Source organism: Anser cygnoides, chromosome 13 (genome assembly GCF_040182565.1).
Source record: "Anser cygnoides isolate HZ-2024a breed goose chromosome 13, Taihu_goose_T2T_genome, whole genome shotgun sequence".
Classification (NCBI taxonomy): domain Eukaryota; kingdom Metazoa; phylum Chordata; class Aves; order Anseriformes; family Anatidae; genus Anser; species Anser cygnoides.
In genome coordinates, this window is record NC_089885.1 from 8,489,623 (window position 1) to 8,517,315 (window position 27,693).

At 48.0% G+C, this 27,693-nt stretch overlaps 1 protein-coding gene across 4 annotated transcripts in view; it reads right to left on the reverse strand.

Annotated features, from left to right (window-relative positions):
- Positions 1-2,318: 2,318 nt before the first annotated feature.
- MAMLD1 (mastermind like domain containing 1) overlaps positions 2,319-27,693 on the reverse strand; it is a 256,950-nt gene continuing 231,575 nt past the window's right edge. For all 4 annotated transcript variants that reach the window (XM_067004997.1, XM_048080198.2, XM_048080186.2 and 1 more), the window contains 3 exons: positions 6,352-6,498; positions 4,789-4,870; positions 2,319-4,515 (listed from right to left, as the gene is read on the reverse strand). In XM_067004997.1, the coding sequence (XP_066861098.1) occupies positions 3,494-4,515; positions 4,789-4,870; positions 6,352-6,498 (1,251 nt within the window). In that variant the 3' untranslated portion in view covers positions 2,319-3,493. The remainder of the gene's footprint in view (positions 4,516-4,788; positions 4,871-6,351; positions 6,499-27,693) is intronic.

Below are 27,693 nucleotides of genomic sequence, written 5' to 3' on the forward strand. Positions count from 1 at the left end.
TTTTAGACATCTAGATTCATTTTGCGCTTCCACAGCACCAAATGCTGCTCTTATTTATGCCTGTGTAAATCCCGTGCTAGACCACTGACTTCAGTCGACCGAGTCCATGTTTACACCAGCCCGCAAGGCAGCAGAATTTGGCTTGTAGCATAAGTCTACGTACGCCTTGTGGTGTGATCCTCCTGCTCCAGTAAGCGTGGTGGGTAAGTCGTGTGAGGTATTTAGCCTTATTCCATCACTAGTCACAACTATTTGCCTTAGCGATACGGACCATGAAAGCAGGATCAGGCTTCGGGCATTTTCACACTTGAAACAGAGAGAAGAAAAGGGGAGGGCAAAGTACAGAGAAAGGTATTTTTTGCAGAATAAACCAGGCAATTTGCTAGGATAGAGGCATTGCTTGTTACAGCCTGATACTGACCATAACTGCAGTACTAATGCCGCAGCTGCTGAGATGTGCCACGTGCTTTCACCCTGCACTTTGTGCCCTGGTCGGAGCCACAAGCCTCCCTGTGCACCTGCCCCGAGGAGAAAAATCAGCCCAGCTCTTCAGCTGCAACCCAGGCAGGGCACTTGCCATCGAGATTATGTGCCAAAGTCCCGAGAGGTCAGCAGCAGGGGATTCAGCAGCTACAAGTACCACCAGAGACATCAAGAAAATAATAATAATTTTCCGTCTTCAAAGCATGACACAGCTGTGACTCCTCACAACGCCCCTGTGAGGTAAGGCAGCACAACCGCTCCCAACTGAGACACGAGGAACGAGAGATGGAGAGGTGAAGAGCTCTACCAGTTCAAGCACTAGACAAAAAAAGAAGAGTGAAAACAAGTGGGTACACAACTTGGGTACAAGACAAACAGTTTTTCATAAATTCAGTGGCAAACAGCTGGCTTTTGAAGACATCCCCACCCAGTGCTGGTAACCCAAACCCCACAGACCTGAGAAGCTGAAAGGTTCATTGCCAAAGACAAAACGAAGAATGAAAATGGGGTATTTTTGTAATATTTATTAATATCCTAAAGAAATGTGTGTGGCAGCAGTCACCCCTTCCACCTGTGACTGCCGTGCGGCTAACCTGGAGGGGGCCAGGCGCTGGCACTGCCCAGACCTGTGGTCAGAGCTGCTGCCCCGGAGAGGACCCAGCTCGCAGCAGAAAAGCTGCTGAAAGGCTGCCAAGTTTCATAGCCACACAAACTCACCTTTGTCCCCACCACAGACGTATTAAGAGGCATTTATCGCCTCTCTGCCGTCTGGAGGCGGGTAGGCATTTCTGTCTCATTCGAAGACTTGCAGGATTTTACAGCCTGTTTTGGGTGGTTGTTTGGCGAGGCCGGTTTCTTTGGCCTGAAAAACTGGCTTCTTTCTTCCTCGCCCTGGTTTCATGCTCATACGTATCATTCTTGGGATCAGGCCTGTTGGGAGTTTACTTGGATTAAGCTCCTGCCTTCACCGTCACGAAGCCTCAAGGATCTCCAAGAGGTGCAGGGTGGTGGTGGTGGCTGGGAGAGGCCTGCTGTCTGCAGAGCTGCTACCCACCTGCTTTATACACTGACTGCCTCCTCATGTTTTTTCACTTCAGAAACTCTTTTCTGCCATCCAGCTCTGTAGAAAAAGGTTCCGGAGAGGAAGGGCTCACACCAGGGTGGGGACGACCTCACCCAGCCCCTCCCTCCAGCATGGACCAATTTGAGGAAAATCCTCCCCAGGAGATTTCCTCAAGCTCATCATGCCCACGGCGTCTCTGGGATGAAGGGCAGCACTACATCTCCGCCAGCCCTAGAAAGCTGGGGTGGTGTCTGCTTGTATTTAAACAAGGCAGTTCTACCTACAGACTCTGTTTGTGCATTTATTTACGGCAAAAAACGTCCTTGTTCATCCTGCTGTTCCTTGTGCCCAGCTCACTGCCCCAGAGCAGGCACGGGCTCTCCCCTCAGACCTGTGTTCAAGGAGTGAATGCCACCGCAGGCACTGCTGAAGGAGCAGTACAAGAGCCCCAAAATCTAGATTCAGTTCTATTTCTGAATAATAAGCACTGAAACCTAAAAAAAAATGGAGCTATGTAAAAAACCAGAGACTAATTTGTTCATATTTGCCCACAACTGTACTGGAAACGGAGAGTGGGCCTAGGAAAGCCCATCTTAAAACAAAATTGAGGCCCACTTCAATTCTTTGTCTAGCTCATTTTGTCTATTAACAGCACATACACATTTGTACACGTTATTAGATTGACGTTGTAGCATCCTGGACAAATCAAATTAATTCAAATATCTGCAGGTACAAAATGTTGCAGCTAAGAAACGAGCACATAAAATATATGCAATTTTCCCCTGGCAGTTTATTATGGTATGAAGAAAAAAACATTCTGTGCTTGAAGCTGACGTTATATTACAAATGTATTGCGAAGTATGATGTGACTATTAAAATATGATTACACAAAGTATGAACATTTTAAGAAGTTTACAGTACAGTGAATCTTTTATAAACAGACTCTTAAATATACATAGGACAATAGTAGCTGACAGAAAAACATCAAAAATTAACTATTAATGTTTATAGACTTTTCCCCTGAAAAAAAGTCTCACATTAAAACAGAAATTATGAAAAGCCTTAAAACCAGGAACGAATCACCTGTACACTACAAATATACATGGCAGAGGTGTGCAAACCAGAACCGCCTTTTCGCTGCGGGATGCAGTGGCCAGGAAGCCTTCGTGATGTCGGGCCAGCGCCTCTTCTTCAGCCTAACTCACGTCACACCGCGTGTTCCTCAGCTGGCTGCGACGCACGGACACGCACACACCGCAGTGTCACATCCTCACTGCAGGACACCGGGCGACGCGCTGCCAGCATCGCATCAGCGTACTGGAGTGTATCACGTCGAGAATTTCCCCCTGATCCTGCAAAAGGATCCCTGCCGGCAGGTCCCTGACTGTGCTGGGAGCCCTGAGGGGACCGACACGCCACCATCAGGCTGCAGGATTGAGCCGGGAGTCAACCAGCAGTTCCTTTTATGGATTTTTTTTTTTTTTAATGCAACTTTTCAACCTTTCCTCTTGATATGGGAGAACAGATTTCTGCCTAGTCTGGCTGCAATGACACCCCTAGTTCATGTGTTAAGTTATGTCAAAAACATAAGTATTTTATGCTGTAATACACAGTATTACTGAAACTAACAATATTATTTGCATATTTATAACAAGGTATAATGAAATCCCTATAATAAAACCAAAAGTTATGCTATAGATTTATTTACAAACAGTCCAGCAAAGAAGTATAAATACTTCTACATTTAAGGTTTAGGAAAACATAATTTACAAAATATTCAAATATATACAGTCATCTGAAAAACTGCCAATATTAAACTTTGATGCAGGCAAAGAATTGGCTGAGTCTAGTCTTTCTGTACGGAAAGAGGTGGCGGTTTTCATGGGCCACCTGTTGGTTTTAAAAGCCACACACACGTTATTTACAACGCGACCGCTTCTCCCCGAGCTAAACGTGTCCGGAGCTTTGAGCGTGCTGTCCCAAAATGTCATCTATCATTGTCAGATTGTTCAACCACTCTTCGTCGTTGCTGCTGCTGCTGCTCTTCATGAGCGAGTCAAGGAAGTCAGTGTCGCTGCAGTTTGCGGGCAGGATGGAGCCGCTGTGCTGGGCCACAAAGTCGTACTGCGGCAGCTCGGAAGCCGCGCTCATCCTGCTGAATGCGTCGGGCGGCTGGCCGGTGGCCGGGTAGCTCGGCGGGCCGAGGCCCGAGGCAGGACTGAGCTGGTTAAAACCAGACACTCCCTGTGGCATTGATTTCATAACATTCATAGCTGGCAACGGTCCCCTGGTTAAATTGTGTCTCAAGTTCTGAGTACTCATCGAGCTCAAGCCCTGGCCAGCCTGTCCCATGCTTAGTTTTTGCATCTGTCTGACCTGCACTCCGGGAGCGATCTGATTTGGCGGCACTACAGCCTGCTGGGAGAACTGCTGACCCGACGCGTTTGGCCTCGCGTTCTGTTTGGGGAAAAGAGTGTTACTGGAGAACTGCTGCATGCTGGTATCCATTTGGCTTTGATTTGGCATTCTTGGCACAGCAGTTGGCGTCCACATCTGGGCAGACGAGTTGGGATAGACGTTGGGGATTCTTGGCACGCTCGGCTGTCTTAAGTGCTGCTGAGTCGCGGAGTGATTCGCCAAGGAGCCAGAGCTAAAGCCGGCCATCGGCATTCCCGGCCGCACGGCCGCGTGGCTGTGCACAGTTTGGCACCCTGAGTTCATGCCCAGCGAGTTCTGGCTCGGCCGCAGGGGGATGTTAAAGTCAGAATTAGGCGGAAAAACCCCCTGCTGCTTGCCAGGGTTGTGTGGAATCATCACCATGGTCCCGCTGCTCTGGCTGGCAGTGGCTGGGGCGATGCCCGCGCCCAAGGTGCTCTGGAGCATGGCTGGGTTAGACGGCAGCATGCGGTGGTTGGGCGGAGGGGCCGGCATCGGCTGGCTGCACTCGGTGGGAAGGGGCTGCTGCACAGCTGCACACAGAGAGACACGTTAGCCGGGAGCACCTTCACCCTGCCAACAGGCTGCCTCGCCGTACTTATCTTTCTCTACATGGGCCTCTGCTCCGTGGGCTGTGTAACAGCGTTGTTACCGGAGCAATAAGGAAACGGGTGAATCTCATGATACGTAATAAAATGGGAAATGCTTTTATTTCAGGGCAGAGAATCATTAAGCGCCCTGTATTTAATCAGATCCTAGGCCCTGGCTCCTCGAGGCTTTTAATAGCATGCCACTTCCCTCCTTACCTTGAAACTGATTCATCTGCTGAGCCGCAAACAAACTCCTCTGCTCAGACGTTACTCCCAGCATGTTTTGTCTCTGCTTTTCCTGGAAAACAAGGGGAATAATAGTCAAGTTGCAGTCTCCTGACAAACAAGACTAGCAGCAGGCACTTGAATTGTAGCCACTGTCATCATTAACAACCTCTCCAGCGCACGCACACACACATACACACACACACACCCCTCTGACGAGATTCAGCCCAGACAGTTCATTTCAGAGCGAATCTTAATTGCTCACATGCCCTTTCCTGCAAAGGTGCCCTTACAACAGCCCCGCATTAGGAAGCGCAGCCTTCAGCAGACGCTGTGCAGGCAGCCCAAGGCCAAAGGGGGAGCTGGACAAACATGCAGCCCCTCGTGTTCACCAGCTTACGAGTGAAGCGCAGTGCAGCCAGAGGCTGCAGGAATCCTGGCGTCTCCCCAGCGCCTCTTGTGCTGACTCTTTGGACGTTCTCTGAAGTACCAGATCCGGGGACAAAAGGTGCCCGAGAGTCCATTAGTGAACAGAATCTGTGGCAGCATTTCAGGGACACGGTGACAAGCAAGGGACTGCTGGTGGCCATTACCCTGCCCGGCTCTGCTCATGTGCATCACCTATGGTGCTGGTTGCCACTTCTCATCAGAACACAGCAACGAACCACAGGAAGCCCTGGATCCTGGATCCTGCTGGCTTTCTCCAAGTGACCCGATTCATATCTCCAGCCATTTGACCCTGGAACCTGCCACCGCACTTGCATCCCTGCCGCAGACAGCAGCTGTGACCTGGGGAACTTTCCACGCGTGGTGCAAGCTGAGGCCTGGCTGAATTCCTGCTGTGCTAGAGCAGCACAGATAAGCTTAAGGCTAACGGATGACAAAGAGGTACAATTGTTTTTGGAAGGGAATTTGATCAATGAACAGGATAGTATTTGGTTAAGGGTTTTACTGAACTCCTTCTCACACCATCTCCTATCCAAGGAAACGAGCCTGCTTGCCCCAAACCCAGCAGCATACCGAGAAAGTCCGAGGCGCAGGCTCGGTGATGCCTCACCCAGCTTGCCTGTGGGATTCCCCCACCCTTGCTCCTTCACACAGCATGTTTCAAGCCTCACACAGGGACTTCTGTCCCTCGAGAGACCTGCCAAGTCCAGGACAAACTGGAGTTTATCATCTGCTCTGGGATATCCCTGGGGAACCAGGGAGAAAGGCGAGCATGGAGAATCTCTCTCCTGGGGCTGACTCACTCTTCAAGCCTCCCTTCTCAGCGTCTTCCCTCCCAGCTCTGAGGCTGACCACGGATGACGGCAATGATACGGAGGTGACTGAATTCTTCCCTTGCACATGAGTGGGCAGAGCTGCACTCGGACTTGCTGAGCAGCACTTGATCGTGGCCTCTCTTAGGCAGGACAGCCCTGCTCTGACTCAACCCAGCAGCTCCTGGGTCACTCCTTAGTGTTTGCTGACTGTTCATTTCCCCATTCCAGTTAGTCCTGTCCCTCCTGGTGGGGTGGACGGCACAGGAACCCACAGAGGCTCTCGGCATCATACCTGCATCAGCTGTCGTTTCATAATTTGCTGCTTCAGTAAATGGTTCCTCATCGTGTACCCATTCACTGTGGCTGGTGCCGGCACAGAGCCTCCACTTGGGATGGAGCCCGGCTCCTGAAGTCTGGCAACAATTCCAGGATTTTGATCCTGCCAAGAAAGATGAAAAAAGAAAATTAATCTCATCAGGGAGATAACAACAGAAGCCTTTATCCTCTCTGCTGATGCCCTCTCTCCAGTCTTCGGCTGTCCCATGCCAAAAACACCTTGTGGATCCACATGGACCCACATGTCATGGTGGGGGTGGTGAGGGGCAAGGGGACTGCTCCGATTTCTGAGGGTCAGCACAAGAAGAAATGAGAGAAGCAAAAGGTTAATCCAAAATTCTTTGTGACTAGCCCAAGGCTACGGGACTGATTCACTAAGATTACTGGTGTCACATGGCTGCCTAGCTGGCAGGAGGGATGTGAGTAAAGCGTCACATTTCCCACCAGTTCCCCAACTGTTACACTGAAAGACATAAGGAAAGAAAAGTTGCATCAGGGTAGGACTTGGCAATTGGATATTATGGAGAAGCCACAGTAAAAGGAAGCAGCAGACCAAAGGCAAAAGGAGAGAAAAGGAGGAATCAGGCCAGGGACCCAGAAAGATGGGGAAGATGCGGGCCTGGATTGAAATGCTTCTCAGGGGTTCCCCAACGGGAAAATGAAGGAGAGCTAGTTGTGAAAGTTGAGGAGAACATGCGATAACACGGGATCAGATCATGGCCAGGCACAAATCAGAAATGCAACCGGCTTGATTCACGGCCGGTGAAAACTGGCCTTGCTGTAAGCACCCAAATAAAGATCCGTGTTGACTTTCACCAGCTGAGGACTTGCCTCCACAGAAAGAGCATTGTGGGGAGAAGAAGAAAAAAATAAATCACAAAACCACCATGAAGACACAACCCAAAAGAGAAAAAGAATTAGAAAAAGTCAAAAACATCTGAAGAGCTGGCAGGCAGTCAGGGAAATCTGAGAGAAAAAAACAAGGGAAGAAGTCAAGGCCTCGAGGAGGCCAAGAAGGCAAGCAGTCCCCCAAGTGCCATGCTCAGGCACAGCAGTACCAGCGCATTCCCCTTTCTTCATTTTCACATCCAGCCTCTACATTATTTATGATGTTTTGTTATTATTGGCAGGGAGAAGTATGTGTATTATATCCAGCAATCTTAGCCGGGCCGTGCTTCCTTTGTTTTCAGAATGGAAGCCCACATCCTTTGTTTGAGAATCAATGTTATCAGGAGATAAGCACGAAGAAAATGATTGTTGCCTTTTGACATCTGACAATTAGAAGCATGCTCAGATGGAGAAAACAGGATACAAGCCATGCTTCAGAAAGCGCTGGGAGGCGTTTGTCACCAGGCGGGCTCCTCACGCCTGGGGCGCCTTTCCCCAGCAGCTCGCCACGAGGCAGGACCCACCACCTTCCCAGATACTGCTCGTGCGAGCCATTACCAAGAAGGTCACCGAAATTACTCATTTTTATGGTGCCTCCTTTTGTTGTAGCCTACTTTGGCCTATTATGCAAAAGCCCAACTGATGAAATGTAAATGCCTGCTAGATAATTTACTAAAAGACACAAACCTGCAGCTCATCACCGCTCATTATCATTCCCATTCATGGGCAGTCTCATAAGGCTAGGCTTTATTAGTGGTGCTTTGCTTACAATTCTGCCGGACATCTCTCCTCCTCCCTCTCCCCTCCTACCCATTTTATTCCCTCTCTCCCACAGAAAAAAAAAAAAAAAAAAAGGAAGGGAGGAAAAAAGTAAATATGATTTACTACAGATGTAAATATGAAAGTTCATGTAAAGCTAGCGTTCTGCTTTCATGTCAGACAGTATTCTGCAGCCACAGTTAAGCTCTGAATAATGCAGATTGCCTCTAGGGGAATATTTGAAAGTGCAGGGATTCAGTTTGTGTACTCTACACATGAAAGACACTGAAATGTTCATACCACCAAAATCCCTGCCATCTATCCAATTTCCTCCCAACTTGTCTTGTTGCGTGCAGAGGGTCTGTGCTTACTGAAGCAAATGAGTTTAGTGCAAGGACGATCGTTCTGATGTCTAGCTCAGGGCTATTGCATTAACAAGTCATAACATTAAAGGCTCTTTTCCTAATCATGTCCACCTCATTCCAATTCTTCCTAAACATCATCAAGAAAATAATGTTGATTTTTCCATATTATTAATGCTAAAGAAGTGTAAATCACACTACTAATTGTGGCTCTTGTGCTGTGGCAATACAACAGCTTAATTGTATGGGATTTTCTGCAGGCACCCTATAGCAATAATGACAATCAGCGAAGTTCATTTGCCAATACAGAGAATGGGCTCCCGAGTTTTTCAGAGCAAAGTTGTATAACACTTCATTAGCCGGTAAAGAAACAATCTATAGATATAAATTTTGCCTTTGGGGAAATTAGGACAAAATAGTCTAGATGGAAAGCCAAGGAATGAATTCAAAATCTTTCTGTCTACAGTTCACATGTAGGTTAATCCAAAAAAAAAAAAAAAAGTTCTCTTTTCCTCTTTTCACCGCTAGTGGGAACTACTGTATTCCCTTACAATGAGAAACACCCATGTCAACGTCACGACTAAGAATAGCTCTGGTGTAGTCTAAAGGACGCTGCTATCTGTACCAAAGGTTAATGAACTTTAAGCATTTTTCCTTTTCATCACTCCCCTAGAAAAGTCACTTTTCCCATAGTAAGGCCAAGCCAAACATGCCAGAGTCTTAATTTGTCTATAGTTTGGACTATCCCGTTTCAAACCCCGAAGAGAGCGAAGAGAGGGGGGTTCTGGTGTCAAAGCTGGGAAGGATGGAAGAGGGTGTGCACACTGAGGGGTCGTAAGGCTGAGCCAGCTGCAAGCTGCACGGGGGCATGCAGGTGTCTGTAGGGGATTCTTAATCTTTGACATCTAAAATAAATGCATTTGCATGTTTGGATTTTTTTTTTGGTCATTTTCCCCTCGAAAACCTCCTAACAAAACCTGAAATCGGCAGAACCCCCAGCCCAGCAGCAGGCTACCCGGTGTGGGATTTGGGGCCGTGCGTTTGGGAGCACGTGCTCGTGTTGCGGGGTGAATTGCCGCGCAGCGGTTCGGAGCCCCTTCCCTATCTGGGGGCTTCCCAGCTTGGCAGCTCCGCCCGGGAAGGCACTGGGGCTGCTATCCCAGGCACCAGTTTCATGAGCAAGGAGAAAAGAACTAGGTGCAGGGTTTGCAGGAGCGTACACCGTCTGTGTCAGTATTCAGGCACCGACTGGTTGCAAAGCACACACCAGTGAGACCCGTCCTTCCCGACAGCCTCGGGGGCACACAGTGGCACACTGTTGGGACAGCACAAAACGCATCTGCAAATTACTGTGTCTGACTGTAGCCAGCATGGGGCCGGGCCAAAAAAGACATTCAGGCACACACTTAATGCAAAGTGTGCAAACAGTCCCACTGGGACCTACCGCGTGTATTTATGCATCTACATCCTTCTAAAATCCTTCGCTGCTGAGCTCGACCTACCCAGCCTCAACATCTTATCACACACGAGATGCACAACTGCAGTAAATAAGCACGGTGATGAATTGTTCTGTGTGAATACAGCTGATAAACTCCAGTCCTTACCACTTAGTTATACATCCAGTAATCACTTCTGTGGCTTCACTTAAGTGAGAATGAAGAAATTTATGGCCCCTAATTCCTCTGAATCCTCATTAACAAACAGTCCAAAAAGGATTTAAAAGCAAGACTTTCTGAGGATCTGAGTTAGAGCTTTAATCTCCCTTTGGCAAATATGTAAAAATCCCTCTAATCTTTAATAAAGAGCATTCATTGTTTTTTAGGACTGTGTGAAAACAGTAAACTCATTTATCATTATCAAACTTTCCCATCTGCTCTTACAGTGCGACTCTAAAGAATATAACAAAGAAATGTACATGTTAAATTGTATTGACTTAAGCCCAGAGCTATTGGAGATGTACAATTTATTTCAGCGAGGGCATGAAGGGGACTGCAGGCTGCTAGACAGAGTCATTTGTCCAATGTTGAAAAGACAGTTATCTGCACCAAAATGGCTCTTGGAAAAGCACATTTGCTTTATAAGAAATAAGCTGCCAGGTGAGACCATTCAGCATTATGTTACAGACCCAGACAATAAAACTAAGCCATGAATTTCAATAGTTAACAGATGGACTAATTAGAGACGGAATTCTTTGTGGTTCTAACAGATAACCAGGTCACAGCAAGGTTACTGAGAGAGAGACATTCAGCTTTGCAAATTTCAGTAGATATTTGCAGAGTAGGTGAAGAACTGTACTTCCTAAATGAAAGCGTTAGCAGCAGTGGAAGAACGGAAATGCATCTAATTAAAAATGCATATCGTAGCTGCATTCAAAAAGTTTCTGCCATTTCAGAAAGCACTACTGATCTGAGAAATATTCCCTCTGCTTTAAATGGGGAACCCAGCTGACTCCAGTAATTATATATCTGAAAACAGAAGGATCATTGAAACGAGCCGCAGCACCGCAGAATAAAAGGAAAAGACAAGCCATGGGCAGGTCAGGGTAGATGTTTGCTGTAAATAACAGGAAGGGACAAACTGCTTCTTGCCACTGGATTTTTTGCAATCAGAGATAACTTAGCTTGAAATATTTACCGGGATATCACACAGAAAAATAATAAAATAAATAGCGAAATAAAATTAAATTAAAACAAAAAAAAATGGAAAAACGTGTCTACAAGACTTAGGGGTAGCTTGTGCTGCTGATCCACTCAGAGGCCGTGGCTGCACAGCCGGGGATTTTTGGTGGATCCGTACTCACTGCAGGGACAGATACTCTCTAGGGGTGGGGTGAAGTTTCATTAACTGAGTTTTGTTCTGTATTTTAAGAACATCTGTTGTGTTATGTATGGGGAGTTCTGTACTCTGCTGAGGAAATGCAAATATTAGTTTCAAATTCCTGCTTTGCTGTTTCCCTGTGCTTCCGCCTGCCTGCCCTATGTTGTGATGTTCTGGCGGGGCTTTCATGGCAGGGTCGCCCTTCCCTCTGAAGTCCATGACTACGACTCCTAGTACAACCACTCTACAAATACTACAGACTAACCAAATAAAACACTAACACAATTAGAGTTGGCTCACCCATAGAATTGCACGGCTGTAAGAGTTTTGTGTCTTGATTCACAAAGCCACGTGTAGGCTTCTGGTGCCTAATAATCCCGGGTGGCTCCAGAGCAAACCGTGATGCCACCCTCACTAAGGAGAACCACTGCCTCCACAGCTGTTAATACATCTTGCTAGTTCAAACTGTGAATCTGTTTGGCCAAGGCAAACAAAATTCATGTTCACGGTTTAGCAGGACGACCGTGTCGCTCCATTCAACAGCACAATGTCTGTAAGGTGCCACGATCATTTGCTTCACCCCGAAGTCATGGGTTATGTATGCTTCTGGCCTCTGCTTCGTGCCTTTACAAAACTCTCCGTTTGCTCTTTGGAAGTTTTCTTTCTTTTTCCCTCCTCTATTCTGCTCCCAGTTCAGAGATGCTCTTTAAGATAAAGCTGAGCCTTTCAGTTCAGAAATGCTCCACAGCTTTTTGTTTGCTTGTGTGTTCTAACACAATGTACGAACATTGATAAAACAAACTGTGCAGTTCAGTGGATCTTTTTTTTACCTGTCTTTCACCCATTTACTTGATACACAAGCATGTGAAATACTACCAGCCTCAGGTTTCTAAGCTTATCTTGCAGGCTGTCAGTCAGGAATAGGCTTTGTTTGAAGGCTGTAAGTGATCCACGAGTATATGGCTTTGTTTTTAAAAAAGTTCTTTTAAGCTTTTCTTTCTTTTCATATGGCACACACATCTTCCTTCAAAGGTAGTCCTCCTTCTTCGTGGGAGCAGTGACAACATCACCACAGCTGGCTAGCAATTATACCAGGAACTCCTCTCTTCAAGTGAAGCAGATGAAATGCTCATTTCCCTATAGCTGCTCCCACCCTGCATGCTGTTTGGACTCATCCTCCTATTATATCTTTATATCAGTCTTTTTAACACCATTCTTTAACATTAACTGCACCTGTTGTTTTTACGTGTAAGGAACCAAAGATGCGGAGACAGGTGTTTTGTAAGTGTCTATATAACATATAGCCAAGATCCAGAATTGAATTCTCTGCAAAGAACAAAATATTTATATTTGCTTGTACAGCCCTCATGATTCTCCAACCCTTGACACCCTGCTCTCGTTCCCATGGAGGGCAGCTCGCCTATAAATTCAATGAGATAATCTAAAACTGTATTTATCTCACCCAATTTCGGCTGGTAGTCCTTCTGACTGTCTCTACAAGGTTGCACTCGCTGCGATGACAAACTACGATGTCTCGTATCTATAAAGTGGTTTGACTCAAGTAATCCTTGTGTTATGTCAAGGCACGCTCTCTAGCAGAGGTGTCGATGAGATTCAAAAGTCGGCTGAGCTCAGCACCCGGCGGGGGCTGCCCCAGAGAAATGCAACAACCGAGTGGCGAATTTGAGAGAGAACAGAAAAGATCCAATCACAAAATAACAAAGATTTCACTCTAACAGAGTGAAAACCAGGAAATCTCGAGATCTTTCCTGATTCCCAGTGAGATAAATCAGCCCTCCGCCTGCCCATTTCTGAAAAGCTCTGCGAACTGCAGGGCGGTGGTCTGGAGCACAGAGCTTAGCGAACACTTCATTTCTCTAAGCTAATGTTTCCATGAATTCCTTCTTCCCTCTCATGTAAAGGTTCGATTTGTAGAGGCAGATGCCTGAGTCTCATCCCTTGCAATAGCAGTTGGCTGCCCGACCGCTTCTGAGAAGCCCTTTGCATGAAAACCTGCCCACATGCAAAAAACAACAGCACATGCTCCTGGTTTCTCAGGCAAGCCCACGAACACAGCATGCTCTGGCACAAAGTATCACATCACTTTTTCACTATTAAACCTCTCGCAAGCTTGCTCTTTCCTGACGGACGAAACCATTCAAGCACCGAAAATGGTTACATCAGATCATCTGCCCAATTGGGTGCCAAAATCCTCCCCCCAACTTACAGAACAAAATCCAGCGACAGCAATGAGCTGACATAATGGATAGCAAGCGAGCTGTGACTAGGCAGTCCTCATCATCAGATTTTTAAAACCAAGATATTGACATGTGAAAAAAGAATAATACATTAAGGTGACCTTGAGTGTGGGGAACAAGGAGCTATCCCATTATTTTTTTTTAAATTAAAATTCTTATTAAAGCACCCAAAGCTGAACTGCTGTAACCAAGTCAGCTCAATCTCCCCTTAAAAATTCCTTTTCTCCCCTTCAATTCAGATTGTATTTACAAACTGTAGATGTCTCATTTTTTTCTTGTGTCATTTCATTATTACAGAGTTGAGATCACTAGCCATCTGCAGCTTCATTTCATCAAGCTCTGATTTGTCCTTGGAGCAAGGTCATCCGGGACAAGAACATAAAATGCTGCTTTCCTCAACTGACAGTTCTTTATGCCTTCCTGTAAATATTCCCCACTAATTTTAAATAATTTTACCACTTCATACTCCCCCTCACACGCACTGAAAAGGCTGATATACACGCATATTAATAAGGATCTTGTCATTTAACCACTGCATGACATATTAGAGGCAATTAATGGTGTTTATTTGCTGATAACACAGGCATTTCAAACTCCAGCTCAAGAATCCTCGATGGCTTCATGTGACTTGTAGGATATTAGCGATGGGTCAGAAGTTGGGACCCCCCCGCTCAGTATTAGCATACGGTTGGAGCGACTGCTTTGCATCAAGCAGAAAGAACCTGCAGTCGGTGCACAAAAATTACCGGCTGTTATGTACCCTATGGTGGGGGCCTGATAATAAAACATTGCTAGGTGTACGTGGGTTCATTCATCGAAATCGATAGAGTGATAAGGAACGATTTTCAGAAGCATCGCACAAAGTTGCAAGCTAAAACCAAACACAACCAGAACAAGGAATTTTTGCTCAAATTAGATTTGACACAGCAGAAATTCTGGAGAAGCCTTCTCCAAAGCAAAGGCTGCTGCTCAAGATCACTGCAAAGCCAAACCACTGCCACCACCCAAAAAAAAGACACAAACAAAAAACACGACCAAGATAAAGTAATTTGAGAGTCTTCATTAGTAGAATGAAGCAACAGGGAATAACTGAGCAACTGAGAATAGCCAGCACTGGGTCGGGGGGTCCTCTTCCCCCTGGTCACCGGCTGCAGATACTGGCGGCAGCAGCCAGAAGGCCCAGCCCTGACCCCAGCCCGAGGTGTGTACCTTCTGGCACCTGGGGAGCTCTCTGCTGGGCTCACGGCGTGGACATGGAGATACGCTCTGCGGTGTGCAGCCACCTGGCTCACAAGTAACAGCGTGAGAGGTTTTTTTTACCTGCGCGCCTTTATTAGCCCCAGCAGTCCCACACGTTAAGATGTGCACATCACGGAGGTCTCTTTGCAGACGCCTCTGCACGTACCATGTGCAGGGGGGCACACGAGCCTCTGATGATTTTACTTGCACAAGCAGACATCCCTTTGGACGGACAGCAGCGCGTTTGGCTCGTGAGACTGTGAGCATGCATTTTGTCAGAAGGAGATGCAGAAAATGCGATCATCAAGGGTGAACTCCCAAGCCACCCCTAAAGGAGATGATCTGGAAAGGTGAGTTTGTTTCATGACTTAGTCACAGGATAAAAGCTGGCCCTAGGGACCAGGAGTCACATCACCAGGTTCGGTTTCCAGTTCCACCACACATAGTTTCTTTATGTGACTATGGACAGGTCGCTTCATTTCTGTCTCAGCTTCCCCAAAAAGGAATAAATACTCCTGCCTGAATACAGGAGGTCGAGGACCAGTTCCTGGAAGAGCTCTTCAGCCTCCTGGGACGGTGCCTCCACCACGCTGCGGGCAGAGCCGCGCTTCGTGCCTCTCCCCAGCGAGAGGCAGAAGGGGCTTCGCCTGGCTCACCGCGCAGACGAGGTTTTGTCGTGTCCTCCTCTCTACATCTGTCCTCTGGGTCCGGCCACAGCTGGTTGCATCGCAGAACGGCACTAAACTACACCGACCTGTAATGGTCCCCCGGGGCCTCCGACCTGGCTGCGCGGCTCAGTGGAGCGCGGCGTGTCCCGGCCGCACGCCCCGCCGGCCCGCACTCACCCCTTGCGTGCCGCAGGAGGGGCAGCTGCAGCAGCCACGGACACGGAGAATCCCTCGGTGCCCAGCTGGGAGCTGGCGGAGGGCTGTGTGCTGCGAGAGGGCAGCCCTGTGCGCTGGCTGGTAGGAAAAAGCAGAAGAGGCTGGCTGAGGTAGCTGTGGGTGAGGAGCCTAGGGTTTTACTGGAAGTCCTGCTTGATATTTTATTGTGAGAGCTTTCGTTGCAGCGAGGACAGTCCTGCTTCGCTCCGTGTCCTCTCCTGCACCTCTGGCGTCTGCCCGCTTCCACCCCTGTTACATATCATACTCTATCATTTACAAGGTAGGAGATACCCTCAATTAAAAATCTATCCACGATGAAAAAAAAAACCATTCAAGTGCCTCCAAATACCCTCTTCTCAAGTCAGCCAACACTTCCCTGACATTTTCTGGGACCTGGAGCCTCTGTCACTTAAGAGAATGGGCCTCCATGAGCACACTTTGACCGGCTGGCCCACCACACTTCTGTAAGGCGACAGGAAAGCCCACAAAAGAAGCAAGCTGGCTGGAGCTGGCCCGTGCTCCCATTTCTTCCGCAGAGACACCGCATGTCAACAGTTAACTTCCCTTTGTTCCCATCCGAATGATTAAGGTTAGAAGCCTGCCTGGTGACATCACCAGAGTTTAAACATGCTGGATATGGTCCAGGGAGCCAAAGTTATTGCTGACCCCATGGTTACTGATCCGCTCTGCAAGTAGCTGATGTCTGCTCTCACTTTATGAATTATTTAATGGGTTAAAGATTGGTCAGGTCTTCTTTATGCAACATACAGCTACGGAGTGGGCAGGAGGACATAAACATGCACTAACAAGGTTAAAGTCATATACTGTAACTACACTGTCTGTTTTCAGCTTGCAGCTTTATTGACTTAATCATGCCGGCGCTGCAGCCAACAAATCATTAAATCCATTCCATTCTTCTGCTGGTTCCCAACCACAAAAACAGAGGCAGGCAAACACGAAGCGAGTCCCGAGGGGGGGTGGGGAGCGGTGGGGTGCGGGGCCGGGAAGAACAGTGGGATCACTATGGAGTGCCGCGCCGGCCCCTCGCTGCCAGCACAAAGACGCCAAATCTGTCTTTACGGAGTAAGTGGTTTCATGGTTTAAAGTGACACACTCGTTTGTTCCTGTTTTGTAATGATTAGAGGAAAGAAGAAGGGGGGTGGGGGTGTAAAAAAAGGAATAAAAAGCAAACCGAGCGTCTCCGTGCCGTACCAGCGCGTGTGCGTGGCCCCGTGCCACGCACAGAGCTCTCCCGGGAGCGAAGGGCAGGGCCAGCCAGGAGGAGATCTGGGTCCCCGCTGCACCCCAGGGGGCTCGAGCCCTGCACCGCGCCCGCTGCTAATCCGCAGCCAAATGCTGGCGTAATGAAGAGTTCAGCATAAAGGAGAGAAGACGTGCAGCATTATATCAGTCCTCCCGCTGCCCTCCGGGAGCAACTGCGACCACTGCAAGGGATGGAAGTCCCCGTTGGCAGAGCCAAGTAGCAGCTTCGCTTTCAGACAAAGGCTTTCCTGTCTGACCTGGTACTTACGGCAGCTTTTCACATCCATGTTTAGGTCCCCAAGCAGAAGTTTGTGCTCAGATTGTCAGCAGGTGTCCCACGGAAGTCAGCAGACTGCCAAAATGCTGGTTCGAGGTCTGAGTTATCCAGGTTTGAAAATGGAGCTGTCATCTTACCACTTTTGAACATGTAAGATCCGTATTTGTCACTGCTGTCGTCCTCATTCATTTCTTGCTGGAAATAATCTTCTTGATCGCCATAAAATACAAGCGGATTGCTCTGTGCTAGGAGAACATTGCGTCAGGACGCTGCTCCTCTGCGTTACAAGCAGGCTACAGAGGAAGAATTTAGCATGAACTCTTGGAAACCTCCAGACAGCAGCGTGCTTTGCTTCTTTTAGAGATGCTAGACACAGCCTATTTGCAAGCTTCCCTCCACTGAGTGAACGTGCAATAAATTCCCCTTTTCTGGGAAAGACTCAGCTGCGGCAGGAGAGATTCCTGGCCCATTTCTACCTATTCTGAAAAGAAGGAGCAGCCAACAAGCTCCCTTTTCCTCATCTCCTGGGTACAAGATGCTTTGAGTGCCCTGTAAGGATAAGTCAGGTTTCAGTATGAGATGCACCACAACAGACCTTTCTGAACGCTGTCATTATTTGGTTTTACAGTTGTTTTCTTTAGCCCCAAACAATCCTTCTTACAGTTTGAGTTCCAACCTCGCCTTCTTTTGTTTACCAGTCTCCAGATCCCTGCCACCTAGAGATGTCTCCTGGCTCCACGTATTGCAAATAAACATATCATTACTCGCTGCGGGAGTCAGCCAGAATTCGCTTGGAGGAGCTGCCAGAGAAGAGCCTGTCCCCAGCCCTGCGCTGCTCGTGGTGGGGAGGCAGAGGAGCACCGCCAAAGGTCCTGCTTCACAGCCACCGCGCTGGAAAACCAGCACAGGGCTGAACATGTTGTCCGAGGCAGAACTCAGCTGTTTCAGGTACCTGTACGGCTTTCAGCTTCGTGGACTTGAGTGCACTGCAGTGCCACAGCTGCTGCTTCCAGCGATGGGAAGTAAAGGCCCACCTAGCTGCAGACGGAGCAGCTCCGCCACATCTCCAGGTGTGTGTTCGGGTGAAGATACCCTCTCAAGAACCTTTTCTCCATCGGGAGGAGTGGGAAGAAGGATGGCTGACAATGGGCAGGGCTAAACCCACGGCTCCCAAGTCCCAAGCCAGTGCAGAACCACACTTTTCCCTTTTGGCTGGAGCTCAGCAGCCTGTGCACGGCACGAAGAGCTCCCCTCCGTCCCGCAGCGCTCCCCACCGCTCTGCCCCCATCTTTCCAACCGTGCACACTCGCAGGCCCTGGATGGCAGAGCGAGGGCCAAGAGGACACGCACGGCCGCCCAGCGAGCACCTTATCATCATCCTGCACTTATCAACAGGACGTGGAAACGCAGAGGAGGCTCCGGCACCGCAGAGACAGCCGACACGCTGCCTCCGAGGGAAGCGACAGTTGCGGTGGTGTTTTAGGAACGACACACCCAGCCAGGAGTAACACCAGCCAGGCTATTTATAACCCCCGGTTCCAGAAGCTTAAAATAGCTCTGCTTTTGTTTTTACACTTTTAGGCAGATCCACGCTTGTATATCCATGCAACTCCACTGGCGGGCTCCACATGGGACGCAGCACAGCCGGTCTGGGCAGCGAGGGAAGGTGCTCCTCGCCTCCCTGCTGAAAGTAGACCTCAACTCCCCTCTGCTCCTTTCCCCTCAGCCAAAATGATCAGAGCTCCCAGGCCTAATTCTGCTTATTTTCACCTGCAGACAGGCTCTTCCAAGCCCACAAAGCCAGGGACAGGCAGCTCTGCCCGCAGCAGAGCGGAGGAGCTGCTTCTCCCAGGAGGCAGCGCGCGGCCCCACGTGCACTGCCCTTATCAGCAGCCGCCGCCGCGTCTCTGAAGGAGTTACTGGGTCCTCCAATAAAGCAATCCTGACTGCTTGGTTTTGTCTGGCGGTGGTGTTTTGTTTTGTTTTTTTAAACAACAAAGGTCAATTTACAGAAGTAGTCAAACAAACCACAGCTGTGCTTCTGAAATGAGAGCTCTCTGTGGCCTCGGCCCAGGCTTTGCTATTTGTTCTCTGCTCCCCGGTGCCACCGTGTACCCCCCTTGGCATTTCTTAATGACGGGAGCACCCGTGTGCTCTTTGTAAAACAATTATAAAATATTCAGGGCAGGAGCAAAACTCCTCATCAGCCAAGGCTCCGGCAGACTGCATAGGTGTCAAATGGTAAATCGTCAGGCGTTTGGTTTTAATTGCAGAGTTATTTATACCCTGGAACTTGTTATTAACATAGGACAAAACAGAACCTACTGTTACCCCTAATTAAAGGGGCTATTATGGGACTGCAAGAGCACGGATGGCCCCAGCCAGACCACCCCTCATTTGGCAGCGGTGACTGGTGCAGGGAGGGACGGGAGCCAGCGGCCCCATCTCGAGGTAAAACAGCCAACAGCTCCAAAGGGGTCGGTCCCAGCACATGAACGTGGGGCTGCTCTCACCCCAGCCCTGCACCCCTCTTCCTCCAGCCCCTGAGACCTGGCACAAAGCAGGGGTGCTTCTGGAGGAGGTGTCGCAGGGGCGCGATCCCACCTTTCTTTCCCCATCAGCAACTCCTCTCTGGCAAAGGGGCACACGGATAGGGCACATCCTGGATTTGGCCAGGAGTTGCATAAGCATCCTTGTTAAAATTCAGGATTAACAGGTTATATTTTCATTCGCGAGATCCTTATCGGCACGGAGAGAGGTTTCCGATTTCACCAGCACTAATCAGGACGCCACAATGGATTTCCGGTCCCAGCGACGAGGCTCAGGAGCCTTTGTAGGCTGTGGAGCCGGTTTTAATTCAAATCTAGCTGGCAGAGCTATTGTAGGCTGCATGTTGAACAGATTAAAAAAAAAAGTCACTTACATGCTACTGCACCTTATTTCTAAATCCATTTGGTACAGACACAAATCCCTCTGACCACCGAAGCATCTGGTAGCTGCTCTCCCTGTCCAGAACGGCGCCCTCCATCCTGTTCGTGGCTCTGAGCGGCGATGCCCATTAGGGTTTTGTGCCATAAAAGAAACGTGCCAAAACCCTGCACCGTTCCCCACCTCAACTGCTGGTTTATACCATTCAGGCTACGCAAACATAAGCAGCAAATGTATCTCGCATAAAGAGATCAGCGTGCCACGAGGGGCCGTGCTCCTGACCGGCGTGGGGCTGCGCGCAGCGCGTCGAGCTGCCTCGCGTGGGGCCAGCCCAGCAGAGGAGAGGCAGCTGGCCTGCCAGGACAGTCAAGAGCAAAGCTGCCGATGCCGTAATTATAACTGGGAGGCCAAACAGAGTCCTGAGAGGGAGTATCTTTGTGGACAGAGAGGGGAAAGGCTCATTGACAACTGGCTTTACCAGATGAGTAAATTAGAGCCGGGTTATAGCCTTCTTGTTCTCCCCCTGCCTCCGCCCCCAAGGACTCTGTGAGTCAGTGGAACTGGAGAAAAATATACACTAAATTCTGCAAGTGCAGGAATTAAAGAGACATCTACACAGCTCGCCTCTGGCGCTTGATACCAGCTGCAAAATTGGGTTAGCTTGACATTGCTGCTGGAGGTGACCAGACCCAGAAAGGCTGGCTGAGCAGCAGGCAAGCAAAGCCCCGCTCCACAGAGCAGGTGAGCTGGAAGCTGACGGGCGTCTCCCTGCCGAGGCACGGGGATGCGTTTTTAATGTTTTAAATCTGGGAGCGAAAGCAATTAAGGAAAAACTCTGCTTCCTGCACAAACATGAGCTTCAGACAGTTTGGGATTATGAGATAGATGCAAATCTGCAAGAACGGTCTGAGCACACGCATGTCTGAGCGCCTGAGACCCTGCAAGCTCCCCGAGGTGCAGGAAAGCCTTGCTGGGGTTTGCCAGCTCAGGCACACTTTGGTGCCGGATCTTTTACAGGTGAGGACACCACCAAATCAAACCCGCTGCCAGCCACCAGTCCGGGAGATGGACGCAAGCGGATATCACAGCTCCGAAGAGGAAATCTCAGATGTCTCGTAAATCCTGCTGCCCGGAGCCCTGCATAGCAGGGGGACTCGCTCAGCGCCTCGCCGGGTTCATCTGCTCAGCAAACGCGCGAAGAAGCCTGCGAGGTGCCACGGCCCGGATAGCAGCCGGCTGCCCCTCTGAAAGGCCCCAGGAATTGCGGCCTCATCCCCCTGGCACCTTAAAGGTCAGGACAGCGCAGAAATTAAACAGCGCTGGGGAGCTGGGAACTCCTCCCAGCTTCGCTGCACGTGGCCCAAGGTGCGACTTGAAGGCCACATTTAATTCGCTGCCAGCCTTTGGCTTCTGACTGCCCGGGCAGGGCTGTGGAGAGGTCACTGCTCTGCCTTGGCTGAAGCTGTCCCTCTCCCCAGATTTTTTTCCTTCCCCTCCCCACTGGCTGCCCTAAAACTGAAATACCCCAGCCACCAGCCACAGCAGGGGAAGGCGGCGTTCAGAAACACACGTCGGAACTGAGCCAGAAGCAAGCAACACATGTCTGGGTTAAGCTGCAGAGTCCTTTTTCCTTAATACTTTCCTTTCTCTCCCCGTTTGCTGTGGGCGTACAGGGAAGGGCAGAAAGGCTGCCACAGACGAGCCCAGCAAGCTCTGATACTTCTCCCAGCTTGGCGAGGTTCCCTCAGGGCCGGAGCTGCGGTTGCTGCAGGGGTCAGATAGAAGGAGGGAGGACAGGGGAGGGAGAAGGGGAAAAAATGAACAGCTGCAAACCAATTACGGCTGACTCTGCCGTCCTGTCCAATGCAGCCCGTCAATCTAATTCAGCCTGGTGCCTCTCTTCCTTCAGCCGTCTGGTGCCTGCCTGGGATTCAGGAAAGGGGCTGTCTGACTGCCCACTTTGTCTCACAAGCCAAAGGGGCCCTTCCCAGCCACAATTTCCAAAGGAAAGAGATCTTGGCTGGCGGTGTCTCTTCTCTTCTGAGAAAACAGGCGCTGAATGTAGTGGCGGCAGCTTTATAACCCTCTCCTGCCCTTCCTCAGCAAACAACCCGAGTGGAGTTTGAGCACGAAAATGACCCTGCCGGCTCCTCCGCTCAGCAGTTGTCTCACAGCACAATGAATCAATTAGCGGCCGATCATTATTGCGGTAACTCTATCTTGCACGAGCAAGATTTTATACACAGATAGAATAGGATGTTTTCTGCTCGTTTCCTTCCTGTCATTCCAATCACGAACTACTGTTAAAAATACATCGCATTTATAGCCTGGGATATTTGCAAGCATGTGCTCCAGCTGCCCAGATGGACGCCTGGGCACTGCGCTCTGCACGGCAAAGGTACGCAGGGACGGCGATGACGGGGGGCAGAGGCCACAGCTGGGTTAGAAACTCGCACGGGGCGTATGCAGAAGGTCATCTTGTTTTCAAGCTCCTAATTTAAGGGATTACTTTAATTCCTTATTCTGGCCCACTGTTTCGATTTATAATCTACAGTGCAGGATTCCTTCCAGCGTGTCTAAGGTGGTACTTGTCTGGGTATTTCTTCAGAAACTGGCAAAACTGTTTTGTCTGGAAGGGGTTAGTGTAGCACTAAAAACCTTTTGGTGCCCAGTCAGAAGGAGAAAATGGGCTCTGTTAAGAGACGAGAGCACAATTCAACCTACTTGTGGTTAAGGTTGGCAGTAATCTAGACAGCAGTTAGGTACCCTCCCTCTAGTTTAATCAAGAGGGAAATAGGCAAAAATGTGTATTTTAAATGCACTTAGGCAGCATTTCATCTTATGAAAAGCCTCAATATTGTTCATTACCATAAGCAGAAAAAAAAAACAGAATCACAGAGAGAGCAAGATTTTAGCTCATCATACTAAAAAATTCTTTATAGAGTATGAAATCTGAGGAAACTCAAACAGCACCTCTGTAAGCTCAAGCACAGCGGTGCTACCTATGGCTTCAACCTCGAATGGAGGAGCACAACCAAGCCAGGAGTCCCTTTTTAATTTTATCCTACACAGGATCTCTGATGAAGGTTACAGTTCTTTTTAATTTAAAAAAAAAATAGAGAGAGAGATAGGAAAAAGCTCAGACTCTGAGCTTTTGGACTCTAAGATTGTCCATTTCACCCTCATTGCCAATATTATTTCTTAATAATAAAAAGATCTGATTAAATTGTCAGGTTTTCTTTTAACAGATGAAAAATAGAACATAAATAAATGTTGGGGATTTTAGACAAAGTCTGGAACTATGGGAAAACACCAATACATCTAGCAATATTTTTTTTTTCAGCTAAAGGAAGATTTACTTACATTTCAGGACCATCACACAGGCTATGGTGATGTTATCAGCATTTCTCTGTTCTTGCTGACCTTAAGTACTCTTAAACTATTAAATGCATAACATTTTCTGATAATAGAATGCCATTCACATTTCAGTGACAATAACTCACTTTAATGAGATAAGAACCTACACATCAAATGAGTCCATCTCTGTTTGAGAAATATTAGCCCACTTTTGGGAACTGCGGGATCGCAGCGAGCGACCTCAGGAGTCCACCAGCGTGTTCCTGGAGAAGCCGTAACTCCCACCTACATCCAGAGGAATTTGAGATGCGTACGGATTGCACAAGCAGATGTTAATCTGCAGAGAACAACACGGGTATGGGCAGTCTGCATTTTTGCTTTAAGCAAACAAGAACCAACAAGACTATTAATGACAGCAAACAGCACAGGTTTCTAGCTGCACGTAGAAATAGGCTTTAAAAACAACTGTATTCCTTAAGTGAGTCATTGCATCGTAAAGAGAACTTTTACAAGAAACTTCTCGTTGTTTACAAAATTCCCCCCTACATATTTTTTAATTCATTCCTTCCCACTCACACCACACGTACTAACCCGGGAAAGAGAGCCGTACGAGACAGAAACCTGACGCTTCCATCAAAAAAAACCACACCATCATCGATATTTACTCTGGGCACTTCACTTAACAGGCTCTCCGCTTTTTCTGCAGTCGAACAGCAACCGAAATCTGAGCAGAGACTTTCTTATCGAGCTACCAGGAGGTCGCCCAGCCTTCCCCCGGCACGGGGAGCCGCGGCTCGGTGGATGCTGGAAGATGCCCTCGTGCTGCCGCTCTGCCCGCAGCGCTCCCCCGGTGCGGCGCTCGGCGCAGCTCTCTCGCCCAGCCAAGGACGAAAAAATACAGCAGGAATAGCTTAATTCCAGCTCTAAATGAGCTCAGCGGGGAATCTAAACAGTCAAGTCAATTGCCAGAATCTGCACTTTTCAACCTCGTTCTGCTCCTTTGATCAGCCTGAATTTGGAGCTGCAGCGATTAATGGACTAATAGAGGAAGTCACAGGATGCCTCTCGGGAGGAGAGGGAAAAGAGAAAAAAGTAGCTCATCCCTGCTCTGCATCTCCTCTGCAAGCACCACGCTTCTCGCACAGAAAACTGAAGTACCACTGCAGAAAGTGAGCCGAAAGGAAGGAGAAAAAGGGGGCTGTCTGAAATAAATGATAATAATAAAACCCATAATTCATTAATTGCTTAAACACGCCCTTTGAAGCAAGGGTAAAAGAAAACAGACTATCCAAATACAAGTGCCTTGTAAACTGCACTTCAATCCAGCAGAGTAACAGTTTATACTTAATAATGCCAGAGAGCACAGGAAATATTAAACACATTCATTAGGCAAAGAGAAGCTTCCAAAAGCCCTGAGTCTTTAAGTACTGGGAGAAATTGATTTGTTTATGACAGGGATGTGTACTACTGTTATCCCAGGATAGCATGTCCTCATCTTCCTGCAAAGGGAAGAAACACATTCACATAGCAGCCCGCAATCACCAAAGAAAAAGAGGGGAAAAAGGTCTTTGGTGAGATTTTTTTCCCCTTGCTTGCTTTTGTTACGCTGTGCCTGACAGAAGGGGGCACTTGTCCTCCTGCAAGGGGCAAGTTGTGCTTCTGCTCCCTGTGACTAAAAAAGCAAAGTCCAGAGAACTGCAAGCAATCAGTGGACTGATTAAAATATGAACTTCTTCAAAGTTTGGGACATTTACAAAATGCTGATACTAGCCCCAGAAAAAACAACAACACAGCCAAAAATCATTCAAACATAGATGTGAACTAAGGTAGGAACACCAAAGCTTCCAGCTCTCTCTTTTTTCTTTTTTTGTGGCAGAACTAATATGCCATTGCCAATGATTACGTTTGCCCTTTGCTGCATCCTTTTCCTCCACCTCTGGTCTTGAGCACACAAAGACGTGCATACATGATTCACTCTGCTCTCAGAAATAATCCTGCAGCCGTCCTGGGATGACCTCCCGCTGTGTAAATTTAGGTGTGTGCGCTTGAATCTTTACAAGATCAAGCCGTTGAAGTAAGGTGGCAGTCTGGGATATTATACGTACTGCTCTGTCTCCGTTACAGGGCTCCCCCTCCTTGTGTGGGTCCCTTAACAATTCTGTAAGGGGGAAAAATAGCTTGGCACAGCTTGTCCATAACCCGCGTTCAAATCTGCATCTGTCTGACTCTGATTTAAGGTATCTCATTTTCACTATTGCAATGAAAACTGTTAAAGCATTATGTCATACAGAGAACACTATTCATGTTACAGCAATGCACTCCTATCTTGGTCTTTTAACATCTCCATATGCAAAGGGTTAAATTGTAATACAGGATTACTTTTTGTTAGCAGTCAGCAGAGCTTCTAAGAATTACATACTGATATGATAATTTTTGCCTTTAGATATGCTATAAAAAATTTAACCTAAAAATGTACATGTAATAGAGTGATTAGCCTTCAAAGCCCTAAGAAGAGCTGCTTCGTTCTGATTGTGAATTTCTATCAATTATTAGTGCAGGCTGCTTGAAATAGTCCAAAGTGCTCGAGACAGAAATATTGCAAAGCCAACACGGCAGACTGATATGCTTCCTAAATGTCCAGAGTTTTTGAAGACAGCTCGTAATAGTGTTTGGCTTTCAAACCTTAATGTTAACAGCTTTGATGGGACTGCTTCTAATTTGTATTTAAGACCCATTACCTCTTCCTCTAAGCAATCTTCGTGAGACATCATTTGTTCCAGGGGGATATTTGCCATACAGAGCAGATCTGTAATGGCCGTTAATTCACACCATTTTGCTCGCTCCTATATTAATCAGCAAACTGTGAATCATCCCAGTGTTTCCAGACTCGCAGATGTATGAGGGAACCAACGAAGCCAGTTCAGTTTCTCTCCCCATTCAGACGCGGAGACAATATCAGTTCCTGTTTACAGCCACTGCTTTGTTTTCCCCCACCCACACACTGAAATTTCTCCAAAATGCCCAGAGAAAAAGAAAAAGAGACTGAGTTCACTTTACCAGGAAAGTTATTTCTAGGTATTGCATCTGAAACAAAACATGTTTGTACTTTTATTCGTGTGCAGCCTCGACTGCAGGGAGGCAGAAATGACAGAGGGACAGACCCGAAGGACAAAGTGGGCAGCTCGTGTCACCCCACCCTGCCGAACAGCCGTACACGATTTATCGCCAGCTGAAGGACTGTTTCATTTCTCTGCCTGCTTTTTATTCTAATCATTTGAGTAGCCTTTGCTTCTCTAAGTATTTCTGCCTTGCGAAGGGCAGATGCAATTTTGGGCTGCTGCACGGCCGTACTGGGTGGAAACAACCCCACAAGACAAGGGCACAACCCACGCAATCACAATATCCTGGCAGAAATTATTAAAAATAACTGTTGATTTGGGCATCGAATTTGAGAGAGTCAGAAGGGCACGGTCTGGGGGAGGTGAGCACGTTTTCTGAAAGCCAGGCTGCTTTTATCTTGAAGTGAGTCCCCCAAGCCATGGTTTAGTAAGACAGAAAGTACCTAGCCAGTGAACAAACAGATCTTCCAAAAACGTGGCAAAACTTGGCATTAAGATGTTCTGCTGTTGATGGGAATTTACAGCACAGATGAAGCAAGAGTTGGGGGTGCAGTAAGGTCAGGGAAACCTCATTGCTGCTCATCAGCTGGCCGTGCTATGAGCACACCTTGTCAGTGTCAGAATTAGGGGTGCCCTGACTTTTAAATGAGGATGCAAGCAGAGGGTCTCAACTACATGAACAGTGCTCAGGGTTGGGTATTTTTAAGACTGGGACACAGAAAGGAGGTGCATTCGTTATGAAGCCGTCAGTCACAGTGAGAAGGTCCCTGAGTCTTTCCCCTTTCACACTGCGATTTCTAGGATGTTTATAACTTCATTGCACCTAAGGGCACAGTTGAAAAAAAAATACACGTTCAAACTCTTTTCTCAACTGCTTATAAATTAAAGATTTCTGCATATGGATTTTTTTTTTCTCTGTGGTAATAAAAAAAAAGAAAAATGGGTTACTTGAAAAAAAAGGAAAGCAAGAAAATCTGTAGCTGGGGCCTGATTCAGCCAATGTTTAGCCCAGAAGCAACCAGGGAATGCGGCTACCAAGTCAACCAGAAAACCAGGGAGAAGCTGTCCAGCGCGGCTGGCGGGATCAGGGTGGTTTTGGTACAACTGGGTGTCAGAACACGGTTTCACATCAGATGAATCAGACACT